The sequence below is a fragment of the Symphalangus syndactylus genome, chromosome 5, assembly GCF_028878055.3.
Source record: "Symphalangus syndactylus isolate Jambi chromosome 5, NHGRI_mSymSyn1-v2.1_pri, whole genome shotgun sequence".
In the NCBI taxonomy this organism is placed as follows: domain Eukaryota; kingdom Metazoa; phylum Chordata; class Mammalia; order Primates; family Hylobatidae; genus Symphalangus; species Symphalangus syndactylus.
The window spans coordinates 96,878,338-96,901,890 of NC_072427.2; the positions used below are offsets into that span (position 1 = coordinate 96,878,338).

General features: G+C 40.8%; 1 protein-coding gene and 1 pseudogene across 6 annotated transcripts in view; both read right to left on the bottom strand.

Annotated features, from left to right (window-relative positions):
* The window catches only part of IFNAR1 (interferon alpha and beta receptor subunit 1), a 40,764-nt gene that overhangs the window by 16,391 nt on the left and 820 nt on the right, over window positions 1-23,553 (bottom strand). For 3 of the 6 annotated variants that reach the window (XM_055279554.2, XM_055279555.2, XM_055279556.2), the window contains exons 2-8: window positions 13,485-13,608; window positions 8,438-8,613; window positions 6,153-6,307; window positions 5,899-6,040; window positions 4,271-4,385; window positions 344-543; window positions 91-245 (exon numbers count right to left, since the gene is read on the bottom strand). In XM_055279554.2, coding sequence (XP_055135529.2) covers window positions 91-245; window positions 344-543; window positions 4,271-4,385; window positions 5,899-6,040; window positions 6,153-6,307; window positions 8,438-8,613; window positions 13,485-13,608 — 1,067 coding nt within the window. The remainder of the gene's footprint in view (window positions 1-90; window positions 246-343; window positions 544-4,270; window positions 4,386-5,898; window positions 6,041-6,152; window positions 6,308-8,437; window positions 8,614-13,484; window positions 13,609-23,553) is intronic. The other 3 variants (XM_055279557.2, XM_063639346.1, XM_063639347.1) reach the window with 2 other exon arrangements.
* Window positions 13,683-16,281, bottom strand: LOC134736657 (upstream stimulatory factor 1-like; annotated as a pseudogene).

A 23,553-nucleotide genomic window follows, 5' to 3' on the forward strand; every position in this document is an offset into this window, starting at 1 on the left:
AAAATTTCCCCCCAATTTTAAATTCAAGCTTTATTTACCCAAATCATAGTTATAACTAAGTTACAAAATTATACTATACAGTCTTTTTACCTCAGCATTTGAAGTGTTTTCCCAAAAAATAATTTCATAAATCAGTGGATAATCCTGGATCACAGGCTTGTTTCCAGAGTGTTTTGGAGCACCGATATAGATATGGAATGAATCACTAAGGGATCTAATGTTAAAGACTGGAGGAAGTAGGAAAGCTAGAAAAAATTTGTAAACAAATAATGTTCAATTAGAAAAACAATTTTAAGAACTTGCATCAGAAAATTACAATCTCCAGTAAAAACTACTGCCTTACCTTGTATTTCAGTATCAAACTTTATCTCTTCAGACCAAAAAGATGTGTTATTTCCATCAGATGCTTGTACGCGAAGAAGGTAAATTCCTTTTTGGAAAACGTTTTGAGGAAAGACACACTGGGTAGTTTTGACATTTTCACAGTCAGGTATTTGTTTCCATTTATACAAATGGTTTCCAGGATTCCTTTTTAAAAAGGCGCTTTTAAGACAAATATTTTTTAAATTCATTAGTTATTTATTAAGTATTTACAATATGCCAGACACTATGTTAGGGGCTAAGGTTACAGAAATAAATAGTATCCACACTCAGGAAACTCACAAACAATGGAAGAGATATGCATCTAACATTAAAAGAAAACCAAAGACTGTTCCAGACTGTGATCATGTTGTGCTCTGCTGGAGGTGGCTCATATCAATATGCAAGAATATCTGTTAGTTAGAATTTCCAGGAATGCTGCCAGCTGGTTTATTTTATTTTATTTTTTTTTTTGAGACCGAGTCTCGCTCTGTCACCCAGGCTGGAGTGGGGTGGTAGGATCTTGGCTCACTGCAACCTCCGCCTCCTGGGTTCAAGCAACTCTCCTGCCTCTGTCCCCTTGAGTAGCTGGGATTACAGGCACACACCACCAGGCCTGCCTAATTTTTGTATTTTTAGTAGAGATAGGGTTTCGCCATGTTGGCCAGCCTGGTCTCGAACTCCTGACCTCAGGTGATCCACCTACCTCGGCCTCCCAAAGTACAAACTGGTTTTTAAAGAAAAACCATTACTAAAAATTAAGTTATATAAATTTGCAAATAAAAAATTGTTTTAAAGACAGAGGTAATAAACAAATTCACCTTGTCCTAATTATTTTACTACATTTTATTGTCGAAGCTCTTGGGGCTATCTTTATCTACTGCAGCTATACGATAGTGGTGTGCTACTGTGCCTATCTTCCCAACTCTATGTTCAGGGACGTCAGGCTGGTGGCCTGAAAGTGGCCATGGTGGGAATATTTATATCACGAAAATCAGCAAACACTACAAAATAGGACTTTTTCTTTCTGGAAAGCCAGCTGCTAAACATGCTCCAGCATACCAATGGGTAAGTGGTAAAATAGAGACACACTGCAGGGTTATGAAAGCAAGTATAAGTACGAGACTAAAGAGGTTAAGTAACTTGCCCAGAAACCAACAGCTAAAAGTATCTTAGTTCAAGCCCAGAACTCTAATAGCCTCCTGACTGGTTTCCTTGTCTCTCTCTAGTGTCTCCTTAGTCCACTCTCCCACATACCATGTTGCCGTGTGAACCTTCCTCAAATCCAGAGCTCAGGTTAACTATCACCCCAACACAAAATCCCCAAAAGCCTACAGGACAGCCTGAGGTTGACCCTAATCTTGTCCCATTCTACTTATTCAGCTTTCTTCCCATTGCGACCTGGTGTCCAAATGTTCTGCTACTCTAGAAGGACATCCTCCCCACTGGAGAAGGCAAAATTCTGAGATGGCCCCCAAGATTCCTGCCCCCTGGTGTACACATCCTGTATAATCCCCTCCTCTTGAGCATGGGCAGGACCTGTAAATACGATGGAGGCTCTCCTCTCATAATTAGGTTACATTAAGTGGCAGAAGAGAAGGTATTTCACAGATGTAATTAAGGTCCCAAATCAGTTGAATCAAATGAGAGACTATATTCTGGGTGGGCCTGACCTAATCAGATGAGCCCCTTAAAAGAGGATCTAGGCCAGGCATGGTGGCTCATGCCTCTAATCCCAGCACTTTGGGAGGCTGAGGTGGGTAGATCACTTGAGGCCGGGAGTTTGCAAACGGCCTGGCAAACATAGAGAAACTCCTGTCTCTACTAAAATACAAAAATTGGCTGAGCGTGGTGCCTCACGCCTGTAATCCCAGAACTTTGGGAGGCTGAGGCGGGTGGATCACCTGAAGTCAGGAGTTTGAGACCAGCCTGGCCAACATGGTGAAACCCCGTTTCTACTAAAACTACAAAAATTAGCTGGGTGTGGTGGTGCACACCTGCAGTCCCAGCTACTTGGGAGGCTGAGGCAGAAGAATCACTTGAACCCGGGAGGCAGAGGTTGCAGTGAGCCAAGATTGTGCCACTGCACTCCAGTCTGGGTGACAGTGAGACTCCGTCTCAAAAAAAAAAAAAAAAGGATCCAGAGGTCAGACTCTCCCTTCCTGATGGCCTCTAAGAAGCGAGCCACCATGAGTTCTAGAAATAAATTCTGCCAACAACATGTGAGCTTGGGAGTGGCCCCCAAGTCTTGTATGAATGACTGACCCCTTGACTGCTTAGCAGAAGACCCAGCTAAGCCATGCTTGGACTCCTGACTCACAGAAACTTTGAGACAATAAACAGCTGTTTAAGTTGCTAAGTCTGTGGTAATTTGTTACAGAAATAGAAAACTAACATCTAATAGTTGTCTACTTAAAAAAAAATCTGAATTAACAATCAAGGCCTTGTTCATACCTCATCTCTTTCCTTATGGCTTCTTTGGTCTCTTCAGCCCCTATTCACCTTTACATTTTCAATTTCTGCAACCCTTATAATTTGTATTCCAGTCTTTAGTCCTAAACCACACAACATTTTGCAATGTCGGCTAACTGCTTTCAATTTTTGAACCACGTTTGATTCTGCTGACTCTTTCCATTTCTTCAGTGCTTTGTACAATATGGTAAGTACCGAAAAGAAGCTTAGAGATCAACTATCAGAAATACCTCTCGTTATCTATTTGGTGACCCTATTATTTATTCACTTCTGAAAGTGAGGTATACACAAAAGATTACTGAACAGTTTCCTGATTGGTTTGTGAGGTTATATATGCATTGTGGGGCACATATGCACATAAACACATTTGCATTCTACCAGTCACCCTTGGTTCAAAATTAACACTAAAAGATAGAGAGAAATTGATCATAGCAGTACTCACACTTCCCTTCTCCCTCATTTTTTGTTTCTTTCCAGTTTCTTCTCACTTTTCCTTTCCTGTCTTAGCTATACTTGCCTTTGCCCTCTCTACTCCTCTGCCACCAATGTATATCTTTCTTTCATCTCTCTTCTCCCCATAACCCACTTTTCCTTCTACTTAACTTTCCTCTTCTCTCTTCTCTCTCTATTCATCTCCTACAATTTCCCAATCAATATAAACTACATGCACTTCTCTTTTATCGGCTTTTTTTACATTTTAATTTTTAGAGATGGGGTCTCACAATGTTGCCCAGGCTGCAGTGCAGCGGCTACTAGCAGGTGTGATCATAGAACACTGCAGCCTCAATTCCTGGCCTCAAGTAATCCTCCTGCCTCAGCCCACTGAGTAGCTGAGACGACAGGCATGCGCCACTGCACCAGGCCAGTTCTCTTTCATTTATGCAGTGCCTAGACTTCATCCGTGTTTAGCTAGCCTCTGCTCAACCACATAGAACATAGTTCTTTGCAACTTTCTTTCCCACTGAGGTAACTACTACAAAATTTTGTCAAAACCACTAAAGTAATAAAGAAAACAGGAAGGCTAATTTTTTGAATTGAACAAGTGAGTGGACTGAGATCATTTTAAGGACTCATGAAGAAGCGAGTTCTTAAGAAAAAGATCAGGGTCAAGTGTCAAGTCTTCCAGATTGGGGAAATAACACATGCAACTAGTCACACTTTTTTTTTTTTTAAGCCAGTAAGAATCCCAGATATTAGAATCCATCTATTTTACGAGTGAAGAAATTGAGGCCCATGGAGGTTAAGCGATTAGCTCAATGTCATCCAGTTAGTTACTGGCAGAACTGGGGTTAGAAATGAGATTTCTCACGTTTCCAATATATCGTACCCACCTCCCAGTCGGTCATTCTGTGTGCAAGGACTTGGTGACTGACGCAGAGTGAAAAGAAGCATAATCAAAACAAACTGGGCAAAAGGAAATTTGTGGAATGGAACTTACTGGAGCCACTGAACTTGAAAGGTCATGTTTGCATATGTATAATCCCATTTAAGAACATAGTTCTGATTTTGAACACTGACTTCTATATTTTCTGGTGGAGGTAGTTCATTTTCAACTAGAAGCCAAAGAACAGATAAAAAAAAGCACACATTTTTACTCAAGTGAGATAACTGGCAAGAAGATAAAGGCTCGCATTTTATCATTATAAGGTAATAGTTTAATACGGTTTGTATTCACACTATGTAATACTATGCAGCCATTTGAAAGACTACAGGCCAGGCACAGTGGTTCACACATGTAATCCCAGAACTTTGGGAGGCTGAGGTGGATGGATCACCTGAGGTCAGGAGTTTAAGACTTGCCTGGCCAACATGGTGAAACCCCGTTTCTACTAAAAATACAAAAATTAGCCAGGCATGATGGCACACGCCTGTAATCCCAGCTACTCGGGAGGCTGAGGCAGGAGAATTGCTTGAAGCTGGGAGGCAGAGGTTGTGGTGAGCCGAGATTGAGCCACTGCACTCCAGTCTGGGCAACAGAGTGAGACTCTGTCTCAAAAAAAAAAAAAAAGAAAGAATGCAACAGATGGCTAAGATCAAATGAAGAATGTAATAGATCTGTATTGACTGATATAGAATGATATCCCCAACACACTGGGTTAAGTAAGCAAGCTGTAAAATACTTCTAGTAAGATTTTATTTTGTAATTTTAAAAAACAAAACCCAAGTCCTGAAAAAAGCTGTGAAAGGATATACACAAACTGCTAAGCAACGCTCATCTCTAGTGAATGGAATTGGGGATAAGAAGGGAGGAGAAGACTTCACTTTAAACCCTTCTGTAATGTTTGATTAAAAAAGAAGCATATGAAATTTACAATTAAAATAAACAAATCCCAGCTCCTGCCCTTGACCTTAATTATTGGAAAGACGTTACTGACTAAATGTATCAGGATACTTTCATATTTTAACATTCCACTTACAAAGGTATGCTTTCTGGAAGAATAACTTGTCTACTAGCAACTACTTCCCCACCTTTTCTTCCCACTTGCAGAACTCATAGTTCAGCTACCTCCCGCTTCATGTGGATTCTGAACAAATGAAAAGTTTTGTCATTACAAAATATTTGAACTTTTTTTTTTTCTAAGACGGAGCCTTACTCTTTGTCCCACTTTCTCCCCACTGGAATGCAGTGGCACGATCTTGGCTCACTGCAACTTCCACCTCCCAGGTTCAAGGGATTCTTGTGCCTCAGCCTCCCAAGTAGCTACCACTACAGGCGTGTGCCACCACGCCCAGCTAATTTTTTATTTTTAGTAGACACAGGGTTTTCCCATGTTGGCCAGGCTGTTCTCAAACTTCTGGCTTCAAGTGATCCGTCTACCTCAGCCTCCCAAAGTGCTGGGATTACAGGCGTGGGCCACTACGCCCAGCCCGAACTTTTAAGTAGAATTAATTTTCATTACTATTTGAGACAAAAATCCCAAGTAACATTTATTTTGCTTATGTAAATGTTACAATGTTTTTAACATATATTAACCTATCATGTAAACTTCAGCAATATGGGGAAGATGCCAAAATTGACAATCTGTTTATATATTTATTGAATCTAAAACAAAATATCTTCCTTACCTGTGGTCTTTATACAATGTACTGGACTATAGACACCAATTTTCCACGACGTAAGTAGTGCTGCTTTAACTTTTAAACAATAAGTAGTCTCTGGTGAGAGTTTATAAATTTTATGTCTGGAATAAATATTTTCAATCCTTTCCTATAATAAAAATATAAGTTGGTTCTTTAAAAAAGTATAAAGTTAAATTTTAGGATTAATTCACCTAATTTTTCTCTCACATTGATTAAACAAAGGTAAAAATAATGCTTACTTCTACGCCTGAAGAGTTTTTCCAGATAACTAAGCTATATGTAAAGCTTAAACCATCCAAAGCCCACATAACACTATCTTTTGTTCCAGGAGAGATGTGTATCACTATTGCCTTATCTTCAGCTTCTAAATGTACTTCTGGAGGACCAATTTGAGCTGCGAAAAAATCAAAACAATTACTATGGAACTTTATTAATACAATGCCAAAACCTTCATTCAACAAATAATTCTGAGCACTTAACATGTGCCTGCCACTTCTGGGAGTTAAGAGCATACAGATAGGATAGAAAGCTGTAAGATCACCAGTGGAGTGACACAGAAAGAGAAGAGGTTCAACGACTGAGCCCAGCAGCAGTCTAACACTGAAAAGTCGGGAAGATGAAGCGATCAGTGAGCAGGAGGAGAACCAGGAAAGAGCCGTGCTCTAGAGATCCAGTAAAGGAAAAACTGCGTGATGACCACATCTATGCTACAGAGGGATGAAGCCAGAAGAGGACTGGGAATTTGCTTGGCATTGCGGAGGCTGCTGTGACCTTGAGAAGAGTGGTTTTTTTTTTGTTTTGTTTTGTTTTTTGTGTTTTTTTGAGATGGAGTCTTGCTCTGTCACCCAGGCTGGAGTGCAGTGGCACGATCTTGGCTTACTGCAAGCTCCATCTCCCGGGTTCACGCCATTCTCCTGCCTCAGCCTCCCAAGTAGCTGGGACTACAGGCGCCCGCCACCATGCCTGGTTAGTTTTTTTTTTTGTATTTTTAGTAGAGACAGGGTTTCACTGTGTTAGCCAGGATGGTCTCGATCTCCTGACCTCGTGATCCGCCCGCCTTGGCCTCCCAAAGTGCTGGGATTACAGGTGTGAGCCGCTGCGCCCGGCTGAAGAGAGTGGTTTTAATAGTGATGAGGAACAGAGTCTGAATGGAGAGGGCTGACAGGGAATGGGAAGATAAGTGGTATAGAAAGGGAGTACACATCATTCTTGGTAAAGGGCAGTGGTTCTCAAACCTTTTGGTCTCAGGATATGGTCTAGCTCTGTTTTGAGATATGGTCTAGCTCTGTTTTGAGATATGGTCTAGCTCTGTTGCTCAGGCTGGGGTGCAGTGGCACAAACAAGGCTCACTGCAACTTTGATCTCCCAGGCTCAAGTGATCCTCCCTCTTCAGCTTCCTGAATAGCTGGGACTACAGGTGTGCACCACCATGCCTGGCTAATTTTTATGTATTTTTTGTAGAGATGGGGTCTCACTATGTTGCCTAGGTTGGTCTTGAACTTCTGGCCTCAAGTGATCCTCCCACCTCAGCCTCCCAAAGTGTTGGAATTACAGGTGTGAGCCACTACACTCAGCTCCTTTACATTCTTAAAGGAATTATCGAGGATCCCAAACAGCCGTTATTTATGTGGGCTGTATATTTTTATATTAGCACATTAATTAAAACTGGTAAAGTTTTCAATCCATTTTAACTAATTAATCCATTAAGAAATAACAATGGACTGGGCATAGTGGCTGATGCCTGTAATCCCAGCACTTTGGGAGGTTGAAGTGGGCGGATCACCTGAGGTTGGGAGTTCAAGGTCAGCCTGACCAACATGGAGAAACCCTGTCTCTACTAAAAATACAAAATTAGCTGGGCATGGTGGTGCATGCCAGTAATCCCAGCTACTCGGGAAGCTGAGGCGCGAGAATCACTTGAACCCAGGAGGCAGAGGCTGTAGTGAGCTGAGATTGTGCCATTGCACTCCAGCCTGGGCAACGAGCAAAACTCTGTCTCAAAAGAAAACAAAAAAAAGAAATAACAATGATAAACCTATTTTATGGTAACAAACATTTGCCATAGGAACATAAAAACTTCAGAGTGGTGCTGTTTTACATTTTTTTCCAAATCTTTTGGATGTTTGGATTAATAAAGAAGGCAGATGAATTTCACATTGAATTCTACGTTAAATCAGTGACCATATCACCACATCACACATCAAACAGCCTCCTCTGGAAAACTCCACTGTGAATACAGGAAAGAACAAAAATAAAAAAGGCAAGTAAGTCTTAGATTTGTTGTAAACATAGCTTTGTCTTTACAGCCCCCTGAAAGGGCCTTGAGGACTACTCTTTGAGAACCACTACTACAGGGAAAGTACGACAAATGGAGCCATAGCAGGAAGAAGATACAGGTTTAAGGGAATTTTTGTTCTTTTTAAAAGATATTAGATTTTGCATCATGCAAATGAATGGCTTGGAAAGTGAACTGCTCTGGTAATACTTACTAAAGAATATAATTCAGCTAGCAACTTTTTCTTACCTTTGCGAAATGGTGTAAATGAGTCAACCTCATACCACGAAGAAGTGTTTTCTTTTTCTGCTCTTATACGCAATTTAATTTCTTCATAAACATTCAGCTTGAGTGAAGAAAAGTTGCATTTGGTACTAGTAATATTCTGACACTCAGGCAATTTTATCCAATTATCCATCCCAGGTCTTTAAAGTAAAAAAAAGAAAGAGTGAGTAAACGTATAAATATAAGTGTCAAATACTTTCTATTTACTGGTATAAGAGTTATTTCTTAACTCTTAATAACTCTTGTTTAAGAGTTATTTCTATTTTTGGTTTAAGAGTTATTTCTTCTACTTGAGCTAATGTCCTACTAACATTTTAGCGTACACCCTTCCACTCTTTTTCAATGCATATAAGCCAAGTTATTACTTATAAAATTGTATTTTAAAATACAGTTCTTTATATAATTTTGTGGGTGGTTGCTTCAGGATTTCAAGGAAGCAGAGAAATAAATGATCCACAAGGTAAAAGTGGATTTAGTATGTTGGCTCTGTTAAAAATAGCTGTGTGACTTTTGGTAAACTATTTTGTGTTTCTGGATCTTATCTTCATTATTGAAAGTTCGGAGCCTGGTCAACATAGCAAACCCTGTCTCTATGAGAAATAATAAAAAAAAAAAGGCAAAGCAGGGCATGGTGGCATATGCCCATAGTCCTAGCTACTGGGTAGGCTGAGGTGAGAGGGTCATTTGAGCACAGGGGTTCAAGGCTGCAGGCTGCAGTAGGCTATGATCATATCACTGCACTCCAGCCTCAGCAACCGAGCAAGATCCTGTCTCTAATAAAATAAAATTAAATAGAAATTGGGGAATTGGATTTGATTCCTTTCTGACCTCCTCCTATGAATAGACTTAGCTTCCCTAAGAAAGACTTTGGAATCAGTATGGTTTCAAGGTTTCCTCTGCCCTCTCCAAAAGCAAACCATCCCTTCTGCTTGCCTGTCTCCGTAATTTCTTCTATTACATCCTCAGAAACCACAAAACTTAAAATGTTTACATAAACAAATAAATTTTTGGAAGTGGAACTGGCCAATCAGAAAGCTGAAGTGATTGATATTAGATTCTTCCTTTCAAAAAAGGGGCAAACACGAAGAATCAAGTGGGCATGGAGTGCCTAAAGCAGAAAAGGACATGTTGCCCAGAAAGGGGAAGAAGAGCTTGCAGGGAAAGTGAGGGATAGAAATGAACTTAGCAGATTTCATTTCTTTTCTTTTCTTTTTTTTTTTTTTTTTTGAGACAGAGTCTCACTCTGCTGCCCAGGCTGGAGTGCAGTGGAGCGATCTCAGCCCACTGCAACCTCCACTTCCTAGGTTCAAGCAATTCTCCTGCCTCAGCCTCACGAGTAGCTGTGATTACAGGCGTGTGCCACTCTGGCTAATTTTTGTATTTTTTTTTTTTTTTAGTAGAGATGGGGTTTTGCCATGTTGGCTAGACTGATCTTAAACTCCTCACCTCAGGTGATCTGCCCACCTCAGCCTCCCAAAGTGCTGGGATTACAGGCGTGAGCCACCATGCCCGGCCAATTTAGCAGATTTCAAAACTTTTACCTATGTTAAGCCCATTGACCGTAAGTAGCAGAGAAACTATCTTCTGGGAAGGCATTTTTGTCAAGCCTAATTCATTAGCTGATTTATTTATTTTTAATAATATCACAGATGCCATTGTAAAGATGATTTAGATATTAGAAACCAGAGATAATACCAAAATAATTTTGTTGCTGAACCAAGTACAAGTCTACCTTGTTTTTCAAAACGGAAACATTTTTAAGAAATTACCAAAAATATATACTAGCATATGAAATACTTCATTCTTGGCCAGTTTTCACTTCCACTTTACATATCTGAGGCCTGAGATTAGAGCTGGCATGAAAAATACCTTAAACATTCTTGAAAAGGTTCCAGATCAGAATCTATTTCTAAAAATCCAGAAACTCTCATTATAAACAGAAAACCTTATCAAAAATTTAAAACTTAATATAATTTCAACCCAACCTCACTGTTCACATCTGTCTTTCCTATTTCAGGAGATGCTGATGCATGCTCCGTTAAAACTGTTTCACATCTAATAAAGATATTGCAGCAGAAGCTACTTTTATATTTTCTTAAAAAAATCATTGGCCGGCTGTGGTGGCTCACACCTGTAATCCCAGCACTTTGGGAGGCCGAGGCGGGTGGATCACTTGAGATCAGGAGTTCGAGATCAGCCTGATCAACATGGAGAAATCCCGTCTCTACTAAAAATACAACATTAGCTGGGCGTGGGGGTGCATGCCTGTAATCCCAGGTACTCGGGAGGCTGAGATAGGAGAATCGCTTGAACCCGGGAGGCGGAGGTTGCGTTGAGCGCCACTGCACTCCAGCCTGGGCAACAAAGCAAGACTCCGTCTCAACAACAAACAAACAAACAAAAAACCATTATCACATGCAATAATTAGCTCAGAACAGAATATGAAATATGAATATGTAACTAATGTAATATTTACTTCATGAAATCTGTTTCATAATATAACTTTATGCCATCTTTGCCTCTCCTGTTCACTGAGGCATTCTAAGCAGTCAGAAGAGTGTTTGGCATGAAATATATTCAATATTTGTTGGTTTTTTTATTTTTTTTTGAGATGGAGTCTTGCTGTCACCGAGGCTGGAGTGCAGGGGCACGATCTCAGCTCACTGCAACCTCTGCCTCTTGGGTTCAAGCGATTCTCCTGCCTCAGCCTCCTGAGTAGCTGGGATTACAGGCGTGCACCACTACATCCGGCTAATTTTTGTATTTTCAGTAGAGACGGGGTTTCACCATGTTGGTCGGGCTGGTCTCGAACTGCTGACCTCAAGTGATCCACCTGCCTCGGTCTCCCAAAGTGCTGGGATTATAGGCATGAGCCACCATGCCCAGCCTTTTTTAACTTTTTAATAACAGCCATTCTGACTCGGGGGAGACAATATGTCATGGTAGGTTTTGTTTGCATTTCTTTGATGATTAGTGATGTTGACCATTTTTTCATATACCTGTTGGCCATTGTATGCTTTCTTTTGAAAAATATCTATTCATATCTTTTGCCTACCTTTTGATGGATTTGGGTTTTGTTGTTGATTGTTTGAGTTCCTTGGATATTAAGCTCTTGTTGGATGTATATTTTGCAAATAGTTTCTTTATACAAGTAACGTTAAATAAGGGTATCTGAAATAATTCCTTCTCTACCTAAAATAGTTGTTCATAAGGAAATTCCAAACTAAGGGAAAAAACAAAACTGGTAACCAAACTCAAAGTTCAATTTAATGAAAATCTCTAGAGATAAAAAATTTTAAATTATCAATTCTGAGAAAAGTCATATATGAATTTGTGTGTGTATATACATATATATAGTGTATATATGTATATATACAGTGTGTATATATATAGTGTATATATGTATATATACAGTGTGTGTATTTATTTATATATGCATACACAATTACTGAAGCTGTGAGATTCATATCCCAGTTTTAGTTACAACTCGAGAATAGTGTCACAGCTGTGGCTGAAGTGGTGGGCTCCTGGTTCCAGAGGGCCTAATGCCTTATTTCTTCATTGCCTGCTTTTTCTTGGACAGGGGAACATGGTTAGCAGGTGGGGCCCCAACACATAACCAGAAGGCAAAGTATTGTACTTCCTGATCTGTGTTCCCTTCTATATTCCTCCTTCTGCCTGCCTCTCCTCTTGAATAATTAAGCAGAAAGTACTAAGGAGGAGACATCGACACTCCAGAAAAACTGAGTTTTTAGAAATGCAAGGTCCAATATACTGATTTTTATTTTATTTTATTTATTTATTTACTTTTGAGATGGAGTCTTGCTCTGTCTCCCAGGCTGGAGTACAGTGGTGCAAACTTGGCTCACGGCAACCTCTGTCTCCTGGGTTCAAGCAATTCTTCTGCCTCAGCTTCCCAAGTAGGTGGGATTACAGACACGTGCCATCATGCCCAGTTAACAATATATTTACAAAGTGTATCTAGGCCAGGGCAGTGGCTCACGCCTGTAATCCTAGCACTTTGGGAGGCTGAGGTGAGCAGATCACCTGAGGTAAGGAGTTTGAGATCAGCCTGGCCAACATGGTGAAACCCCATCTCTACTAAAAATAAAAGAGTTAGCCAGACATGGTGGCATGTGCTTGCAATCCCAGCTACTCGAGAGGCTAAGGCAGGAGAATCGCTTGAACCCAGGAAGTGGAGGTTGCAGTGAGCCAAGATTGTGCTACTGCACTCCAGCCTGGGCGACACAGCAAGACTCCATCTCAAAAAAAAAAAAAAGTGTATCTAAAATTAAAATATAGTATATGATGGAGATAATAGGAAAGCCTGATCACAGGAAACCTGGTGGCCTATTCCAAGGTCTTGGATGGGCCTTTTGGGGTACTATGCCATATCCTCAAGATATACTCTAGCTCAGACCCCAACTTATATTGAAAGAAGCTGGAACACCCAGAAGAAGGAATGGCTATGGGTTAGAGACGCTGTCTACCACCCTCATCCCCAATTTTTTGCTTCAACACCCAAAGATGTATTTGACTAATTCTCTACAGAAACAAAGTTAAAAATATTATGTAGGCCGGGTGCGGTGGCTCAAGCCTGTAATCCCAGCACTTTGGGAGGCCGAGGTGGGCGGATCACAAGGTCAGGAGATCGAGACCATCCTGGCTAACACGGTGAAACCCCATCTCTACTAAAAATACAAAAAAAAAAATTAGCCGGGCGTGTTGGCAGGCGCCTGTAGTCCCAGCTACTTGGGAGGCTGAGGCAGGAGAATGGCGTGAACCCGGGAGGTGGAGCTTGCAGTGAGCCGAGATCGCGCCACTGCACTCCAGCCAGGGGGACAGAGAAAGACTCCGTCTCAAAAAAAAAAAAAAAAAAAATTATGTAAAATAGGTGTAACATTTCTAAAAAATAGAAAAACAAAATACTTTCCAAATCTGAAAATTATGCTGTTAAACTTGTAAAAATTATTCAGGTCATTCTGACAAATCAGTAAGTAGAGTCACATACTTTTGATAATCGAATGAAAAAGTCACATTCCCGACAGACTCATCGCTCCTGTTCCACCTCAGGATAAAGTTGTCATCTATGATGTCGACCTCTACTTTTTGAGGAGATTTTAGATTTTTTCCACCTATAAAGGCAACAAGAAATAAGAACATTATATATAAACTGTACAGATATTCTAAATGTTATTCTATCCCTCACATCCCTGATTAAAGAATGAATATAGTGAAATATAATGAAGTATATTTTAAAAATCTAAAAAAATCTAATGATTGCTCCCAGCACAGGGATGCTGGTAATTACATTTCTGCATCTGAGAGAGCTGAAAAAAAAAGTTGATTTTTTTTCCTCTTTGAAAAAGAGTTGTCTTTTAATTAAAAAACAAATGGTCTCTGCATAAAAATAGAATTTTTCTTGGTCTTAGAAGTGACACTGATGAGTCACTCTTATGATGAGGTTCAACTGTTTTATGGCCTCAGTTTGATTTCACATTGTATGTTCACAGATAGATAGAGATGCTTCTTGACTTACAATGGTGTTACGTCCTGATAAGTAAGGTTGAGTCCTAGGGGCAATCAAGTGCTGGCTTCCTCCCTGCAGTACTCCTTGTGGTGACATCATCACAAATAATTGACCAGTGCCAGGAAGAGTCACCTGCCCAAGCAGTGCCTCTGAGCCCTGGGTAGTAACAACAGCAGCTGTACTCCCTGATGTGGTACCCCCTACCCCATCTCCCACTGCAGGGGTGGGAAAGTATAGTGTGTCTCAGCAGCTGTCCCTTCTGTGTTAACTGCATCATAACTGGTGATATCACCCTGGATCACCACCTGGGTCACGGACTGAGTGGCAGGATAGCCACTGATGGCACCAGTGCCCTCAGTCTGGACATCCAGCTGCCCCTCACACACCTGGATCACCCTGCGCATCACCTGACATTGGGGTCAGGGAAGGTGGCAGCTGACTGGATGCTGGCAATAGCCCCACTGGCTGGGTCTTCCCCAGTAGCTATTGCACCTGCCTGAATCTGCACTGTCCCCTCTGTCTAGTGCCCTTTCATTTCACCTTTCAGGACTTCCTTAAGCATTTCTTGCAGGGCAGGTCTAGTGGTAATGAACTCCCTCAGCTTTTGTCTATCTAGGAACATCTTAATTTCCTTATGCTTTTGAAGGGCAATTTTGCCGTATACAGGGTTTTGAGTTTTTTGTTTTTGTTTTTTTTAGCACTTTGAATACATTAGTCTCCAAAGTATCAGATGAGAAATCTGCTGATCATGTTATCAAAGATCCCTTGTGTATGACAAGTCACTTCTCTGTCTTTGGCTTTCAAAAGTTTGACTGTTTCTTGGTGTGGTCTCTTTTTGAGTTCACTATACTTGGAGTTTGCTGATCTGTCCGATGCTGAGAGTGGGGTGCTGAAGTCCCCAACTACTATCATATTGGAGTCTATCTTTCCCTTTATGTATAGTAATATTTACTTTATATATCTGGGTGCTCTGGTGTTGGGTACATGTATGTTTAGAATTGTTATATCCTCTTGCTGAATTGGTCCCTTTATCATTATATAATAACCTTCTTCATCTGTTTTTACAGTTTTTGACTTAATGTCTGTTTAATCTGACATAAGTATACCAATTCCTGACAGCTTTTGGTTTCCATTGGCTTGGAATAACTTTTTCCATCCCTTCAGTTTCAGTTTATATATGTCTTTATAGGTGAAGTGGGTTTCTTATAGAAAGCATATAATTGAGTCATTTAAAAAAATACTCATTTAGCCAGTCCCTTTAAGTATGGAATTTAATCCATTTACATTTAAGATTATTATTGATATTTGAGCACTTACTTTTGTCATTTTGTTAATAGTTTTCTAATAATATCCTTTGCTCCTTTTTTCCTCTCTTATTATTTATCATTGTGGTTTGATGGTTTTCTCTAGAGATAAGATTTAATTCTTTTCTCTTTCTCCTTTGTGTATCTGCTCTATCAGTGAGTTTTATACTTTTCCATGTTTTCATGATACTGACTGCTCTCTTTTCACTTGCACTTGTAGGACTCCCTGGAGCATTTCTCATAAGGCTGGTCTAGCAGTGATGAATTCCCTCAGTTTTTGCTTGTCTGGGAAAAACTGTATTTCTCCCTCATTTCTGAAGGATAGTTTTGCTGGGCATAGCATCTTGGCTGTTTGAGTATATCATCCCATCCTCTCCTGTACTGTAAGGTTTCTGTGAAGAAATCTGTTAGCTGAATGGGGATTTTCTTAAATGTGACTTGATGCCTTTCTCTTGCTATTTTTAGAATTCTCTCTCTGCCTTTGACTTTTGACAACAGATAATAATGTGCTTTGGAGAGAACCTTTTTGAGTTAAATCTATTTGGGAATCATTGAGCTTTCTGGATCTGGATGTCTGTATCTCTCTCCGGAGTTGGGAAGTTTTCAGCTATTATTTCATTAAATAGTTTGTATATGCCTTTTACCTTTTCTCCTCTTTCTGTAACTTACATAGTATGAATGTTTGTTCCTTTAATGATGTCCCATAAGTCTTGTAGGGTTTCACTTGTTTTTTTCTACAATTGAGTAATATTAAATGACATATCTTCAAGTTCAGAGATTCTTTCTTCTGCTTTACCAAGTCTGTTATTGAAGCTCTTTATTGTATTTTTTAAATATAATTCATTGAATTCTTCAACTGTAGGATTTGTTCGGTTCTTTTTCAACATGTTTTAATTTTTTTTTTTTTTTTTTTTTTTTTTTTGAGACGGAGTCTTGCTCTGTCACCCAGGCTGGAGTGCAGTGGCGCAGTCTCGGCTCACTGCAAGCTCCGCCTCCCGGGTTCACGCCATTCTCCTGCCTCAGCCTCTCCGAGTAGCTGGGACTACAGGCGCCCGCCACTACGCCTGGCTAATTTTTTTTTGTATTTTTAGTAGGGACGGGGTTTCACCGTGGTCTCGATCTCCTGACCTCGTCATCCGCCCGCCTCGGCCTCCCAAAGTGCTGGGATTACAAGCGTGAGCCACCGCGCCCGGCCTATGTTTTAATTTTTTTGTTGAATTTTTTGTATTGTGAATTGTTTTCCTGATTTGTTGAACTATCTGTATTTTCTTGTATCTTGTTGAGTTTCCTTAAGACCATTAGTTTGAATTCCTTTTCCAGCAATTTGTTGATCTTCTTTTCATTGGGCCACCATTAGAGAGTTCTTACTTTCCTTTGGTGGTGTCATATTTCCTTGCTTTTTCATGTTTTTGTGTCTCTGTGTTGATAGGATAATTACCTCTTCCAAACTTTACAGACAGTGGCTTTCAAAGATAAAGTCTTTTATTAGCAGTTGGGTTTCAGTATGCTGGTTTCGAAGGGTGTGGTGACTGTTTCCTGACAGATGCAGTGGTATGGTCTGCATGCAGCTGCTTTACCTGTGTTCAATGTCAGTAGTAAATGGGTGCCTCAGGGGCCTAGGCTGCAGAAGTTTGTGGCAGTGGTAGTGTAGGTTGTTAATGTCCTCAGTGTTGAAGGCTTTTAGGATCCTCCTATTCTTGTCTTCCCCACAATGGGGAGACTTAGCCAAGGGGATACCTCTTGGTGTCAGGTCTGACAGGGGCTATATATATGCAGCTGCAGCAGCTCTTGATTCCAGGTGAAGGTACTCAGAGTGGCTACTGGGCAGAGGTCCTAGGCTCAGGATCTCACAAACCTATTGAGATGCTTGGTTCCTGAGCTGGGTTTGCTCTCTGTGGCAGGGCTTGGATGTAGTTGCTCATAGAGCCAGGATTTGTGACCTGGAGGTACTTCCTGGCAGCTCAGGCCCAGGGAATGGGTTGTAGCTTTAATTCTACCCCTCTGGGGGTCAGGACATAGCACTGGCCTGACTATAAAGAAGGGGTTCTCTGGAGGTTTGGGCCTGGGGAGCAGGGTATGGTTTTAATTTGGGAATATGAGCTAATAGGGCTCAGTGGCAACACAGGTCCCAAGGGATGAGGCACCATGAAGTCATGACTCTAAATCTTGGAACAGCTGGGGATAAGTGGTACCCCAGACTGTAAGGCCAGGTGTAGCAGCAGCAGCAAGTACTACAAAATGGTGAAGTATAGCTGTTGTTTGGGCTGGGAATGGGGGGTAGGGAACAGCACAGTGATGACTCCACTCCTCAGAGTGTCTCAGCAGCTCAGACTCTAGAAGACTAGTCCAGATCCAGGGAAGTGGGGTACTACAGTTGTTTGGCCTGTAGAACAGGGTGTCTCAGCTCAGCCACTGCTCTGTTTCCCTGAGACGTAGGGTACTACATCAGCTCAGCCCTGGGATGCATAGCTGCTTGGCTTGGCCAGGGCACTGATTCTGCAGGGAGTGATGTGCTCCTTCAGCTGAGGCCAGGGGAGTGTGACTGCTCTGGATGGTTCAGGCCCTGTTTCCCTGGAATGCAGTATACCACTTCAGCTTAGGCACGGGGGTGCATGACTGCTCTGGGTGGCCAAGGTACTGTGTTCCCAGGAAATAGAATACTGCTTCAGCTCTAGCCCAAGGGAGGTGGGGTAGGAGTAGGTGCAGTAGTTCCACCTTTGCTTGACCCCACAGGGAAGAGTGTAACAACTGCTTAAAGTTTAGCTTAGGGATGTTGAGCCACCAGCCTGGGGTGGTTCAGATGAAAGGAAGCCATGGCTACAAGTCCCTGAAGCAAGACATACTCCAGAAGTAGTTCCAGTTCCAAAGTGGAGTGGCACAGTAGCTGTGTGGGCCACAGCAGGTGGAGCACAGTGTTGGCTCCTTCTCTGGAGGGAACACAGCTGTGCAGACTCTAGGCAGCTTCCTCAGCTTGGCTTAGTTGCTGTCCGGACTCTAAGGAACCCCAGTGGTGAGATCTGTTGGTGCCCATGGTGTAGCTGGGATCTTCTTGTTTATCTCCTTGCCATAGGAAGAAGTTCCTCCTGGTTCCCAGATGATCCTAGGAATCCTGGCATTTCCTCCCATTCTCCATGTGGCCATCCCACTTTTCTCTGCTCACTAGGATTTCTGTTACTTCTTTGATGCACTCTAGCACTCTTAATTAAGTTTGCTAAAATGTAGTTGTTTATTTGTTGTTCTGGCTGTCTTATGAGGGGAAGAGCAGAAGGGGCTTCTAGTTGGCCATCTTGCTAACATCACTCTCCCAGACTACATTGTGTGTGTGTGTGTTTGCTTTGTTTAATTGCTGTTTAATTGTTGTTAATCCTGTGCCAAGGATCAGCTTGAGCTATAAACTGAAGGTCTCTCCTGAGCCTTTCCCTAGGTATGTACAGTGACTTTCTAATTTTCCCCATAAATGCAGTTGTTTTTAAATGTCCTAGTCTTTAACATCTGGTTCCCAAAAGTGAAAGAGAAAAATGAAGCAGAGGGAGATTTCTAGCCCTTTAAATCCATGGGGCAGGGGGGGTGAGTGGGGAGGGGGTTGTAACAATGAGAAATCCATGGGGCAGGGGGGTGAGTGGGGAGGGGGTTGTAACAATGAGTAAGGTGTAACAACAACAACTGCCCATCTCTTTGCGCTTTTGTGATGAGAAGGAGCAATGAGCAATTAGAGCACAGATCCCAGATATCTGGATGGTGGGTTTCTTTTTGCCCACCTGATTCCTGTAAGTTGTGTGCAGATTGCTCTAATAACGTGCAAAGCTGTCTGCTAAGGGTTGAGAGGTGGAAGATGGGTAGCTGCTACTGTACTAAGAGCTCAAATAGACCAAAATTAACTGCAATTTACCATCTAAGCCTGCCCCCTGGAAGTTGCAAGCCTTCAATAGACTCCAGAGTTCCAAAATAGTTACATCAGATTCTGCTAGTACAATTCTCATCTAGGTGAGGAGACAGATTCCTGGTGCTTTCTACTCTGCCATCTTTCCAGAATCCTCAAAAGAAGTATTTGTAAAAACTGCTTCTTTGTGTTAAACATAAATCTCCAACTAGATTGCAAGTTCCTTAAGGGCAGAATCTATATCACTTCATACTTGATTTGCATTTTTTCAGAGTATCCAGTATAATGGTGGGTTCACAGGAACTCCTTAAATATAATAAAGGACTGATCTCTCACTTTGATAAGCGATATATTTTTTAAAAGACCAGCTTTTAAATTTATTTATGGTTCCTACAATATTTCTTTTACTTCTGCCTTGGGGCAATCATGTTATCTCATTGTAGACTTGTTCTACCACAGGGGTTCTTGTATAGAACTTTCTTAATTGAGACAGCTTCTTGCTCTTTCCAGTTAGCTCTTATAGTATGGGGTCAAAAGGGGAGACATCTGAGAAAACACTTTTTTTTTTTTTTTTTTTTAATTTAAGGTGGTACCTATCAGGTCTCCCCATCCTCAATTTTCTGTTTCATACTTGGAGTCTCTAAAACTTCATCCCTGAATAGAATACATCACATCCCCTTATCCCACTCTAGAATTCTTAACTTGCTTCTCATCCATTTGTTAGAATTTATAGATTCTATGCAGCCAAAGGGTAGCAACTGGGTTTACAGAGTTTAACAAAAGATCTGATGGCATTTGTAGCATTTACAATATCTTGTGCAGAATATTATAATTCTAGTAATTTTGGGCCTTGAGACAAGAATAGAAAATGTTATAGGGTACAGCTAGCGATTTCCTCGGGGAGAAAAAAAATCCTTTACTGCTAAAAGAAGGAGACCCCGAAGTTACAGGCATGTTGGCATTTGGAAGACCAATGAATAACTGACTGATAAATGGACAGGGGCTTGGAAATGAAGTTATTAAACAGGATTTTAGTTTTCACAGATTTTGCTCTATTAGTATTGGCAATCTCCTTTTAATAATTTTTTCATAAATTGTTATGTAACATTAATATACAATATATTAATTTACTAGTATATTAAAATGTTTTATATTAGTATATTAACAATTATTACCCCATATGTAAATGTATAAATGGACATTTAATCTAATATATATAATGCATTTATAATTTTGGTTGCTTTCAACTGTTCACATTCATCTTCATGACTAAAATGGTTTACTATATCTTTAAGTCTGACATAAATCCAAATATAGATATCTGTACAAATATGTAAGTAAATGTCTTCCTACATTTTAGATAGTTTGATTAATCTAGGGTCCTAGAATTGCATTTACTAGGCTAAAAGGTATATTTATACAACTTCTGAAAAGACTGAGCAACATTACAATCTCACTGAGTTAACTTTCAGGATCAGCTTGAGCTGTAAACTTACGGTCTTGAGTTTTCAACACTGAGTTTTGAACATGAATTTTTTGGGGGGGAAAAGTGGTTATGTAAACCAAAAATAAAATTCTAAGTCCCCCAACCATCAGAATGGACCCCTTCTCCTGACCAAGGGCATTCCAAAGCTAACCTGAAAAACTACTTCAGGACATGATGGGAAGGGAGGTTTGGATATGCCTCATTATACCCTCCTCTCTTCTGGAATTCAGAAAAAGCTAACCACCATTAACATCAACACAGACGTTCAGTTTCACAAGAAACAGTCACAATCTATTCTCTCTAAAGCCTGCTGTCTGCAGGCCTCATCTGCATCAAGGGTGTGCACTCTTTTGGCTTCCGTGGGCCACACACTGGAAGAACAACTGTCTTGGGCCACACGCAAAATACACTAACAATATCTGATGAGCAAAAAAAAACAGAAAGAAAACAAACAAAAAAAAACCCCCTCGTGTTTTAAGAAAGTTGATGAATTTGTGTTGAGCTGTATTCAAAGCCGTCATGGGCTGCGTGCAGCCAGTGGGCTGTGGGTTGAACAAGCTTGATCTGCATGATAAAATTTTGGTCTCCACAACCCCTTAGGATATCCCAGACACTCCTTTCTATTGATTCCAGGTTTTTAGATAATAACTCTTTCAACCAATTACCAATCAGAAAATCTTTAAATCTACCTATGACGTGGAAGCCTTGCTTTGAGTTGTCCTGCCTTTCCAGATCGAATCAATCAAATGTACATCTTAGATGTACTGATTGATATATTATGTCTCCCTAAAATGTATAAAAGCAAGCTGGACGTTGACCACCTTGGGCACATGTGGCCAGGACCTCTTGAGGCTGTGTCATGAATGCATCCTTAACCTTGGCAAAATAAACTTTCTAAGTTGATTTGAGACCAGTCTCAGATATTTTTGGGCTCACAGTTAACTGAAAGATACTGACAATTAGGCCCTTAACATACAAGTGGACAATCAGGAATTTAAATTGTTTGGCCTTTGGGAAAACAGTCTAGTCTGGTTAAGCCCCAAGGCTATTAGGCCAGACTCAGGGTTTGACTTCCCACTCCTCCACGGACTGGCCTATATAGCCTCAGGCAAGTTACTTGATCTCTCTGTTGCTCAGTTTCCTTGTCTGTTAACTAAAGATAACAGTATCTACACTACTCTGAAAGCTTAATGAGTTTATACCTTTAAAACACTTAGAGTAGTGCCTGGCACACACCTAAGAGCTTAAGAAATGATAAATGCCTATAAATTATATCTTGCCACCTGTCCTCTAACCTAATTTTAAATTAATTTCTTAATGCACACCCTCCTGGAATGTCAATTTTATATGAAAATTCTGGGAAAGCTCTTTTCACATCAAACCAAACACAAGTTTAATGCAAGTTTTTCATAAACAAAAGACTTCAAAGAAATTACTATGGGATGCACCAGGACCCTAGTACCCACATCCTAGGAAAAGTATACTACATATTTGTGGAAAAGTTTGAGAAATAGGATATCATGTACCAAACAGGTATATGGTTTCCCAAGCCAACAGGTAAAGTATTTTGAACTCACTTGCAGGCTCACAGACCACCTGGACTCCTGCACTGGGATGCTAGCCCTGATTCTCTTTGGGTACCCCTCCTCACTACAAAATTACCTCTCACTCTCTATCAACCTTATAATAGTTGCCATTCCCCCCTGCATCCCAAGTAAGTATGAAGAATTTCAGCAAATTAGCCTGGTGACGCCCTGCCTTTGTATTTTTCTTTTATTATTTTTGTAAAAGAAAAAAAAAATCTCAGGACCTCTCCCAACTTTCTTACGCAAAAGGGAAGTTAGTTAAGCCCAGAGGCCAAGTGACTGCAACACCCTCTTCCAAATGAATGGCTGTTACTAGCATTATGCTTCAGCCAAATCCCCAAAGAAAGATAAAAAGACTCAGCTATCTGGGAAGGGCTATCCCCACAGATCATTCATAAGTCAATTCTTTGCTGGTCTCCCATAAACAAGGGGATGCCAACTGTAACTTCAGGTCTACAACCTAAGTCTAGTTCCGAAAACTAAAGTCTAAACCATAAATAGACCGGGCACAGTGGCTCACACCTGTAATCCCAGCACTTTGGGAGGCTGAAGTGGACTGTTTGAGGTCAGGAGTTCAAGACCAGCCTGGCCAACATGGCAAAACCCCATCTCTACTACAAATACAAAAAATAGCTGGATGTGGTGGCATGCACCTGTAATTCCAGCTACTCAAGAGGCTGAGGCAGGAGAATCGCCTGAACCTGGGAGGCAGAGGTTGCAGTGAGCTGAGATCACACCTCTGAACACCAGCCTGGGCAACAGGCTGTTAAAAAAAAAAAAAAAGTATAAATAAAAATGTCTTCCCATATTTTGGACAGTTTTCTTAGTCTTGGGTCCTAGAATTGCATTTACTAGTTTAAAAAGTATGACTATTTTTATAACTTCTGAAAGACTGAGCAACATTACAATCTCATTGAGATAACATTTCATTGAGTTTTGAACATGATTATTTCTTTGGGAAAAAAGTAGGTAGTTAAGTAAACCAAAAATAAAATTCTAAGCCCCCCAGCCATCTGAAGGGACCTCTCCTCTCAACAAATGGCATTCCAAAGTTAACCTGAAAAACTAGTTCAGGCCTTCCACACTGACAATGTCAATTACAAGCTTATCTTCTCAAGTGCAAAACAAAGTCAAGACTTCACCTACCCAGAGGCATCTGCACAGCTGACTCCCTTTACTCTCTTTTTCTCTTCAAGACACTCATGGTATCTTAAAATACAGATTTCTTGGGCACTAACTAAAGTCTCACAGAACTATTTGCCTTACTGCCTCCCTGCCCCACCTCCTGAAAACC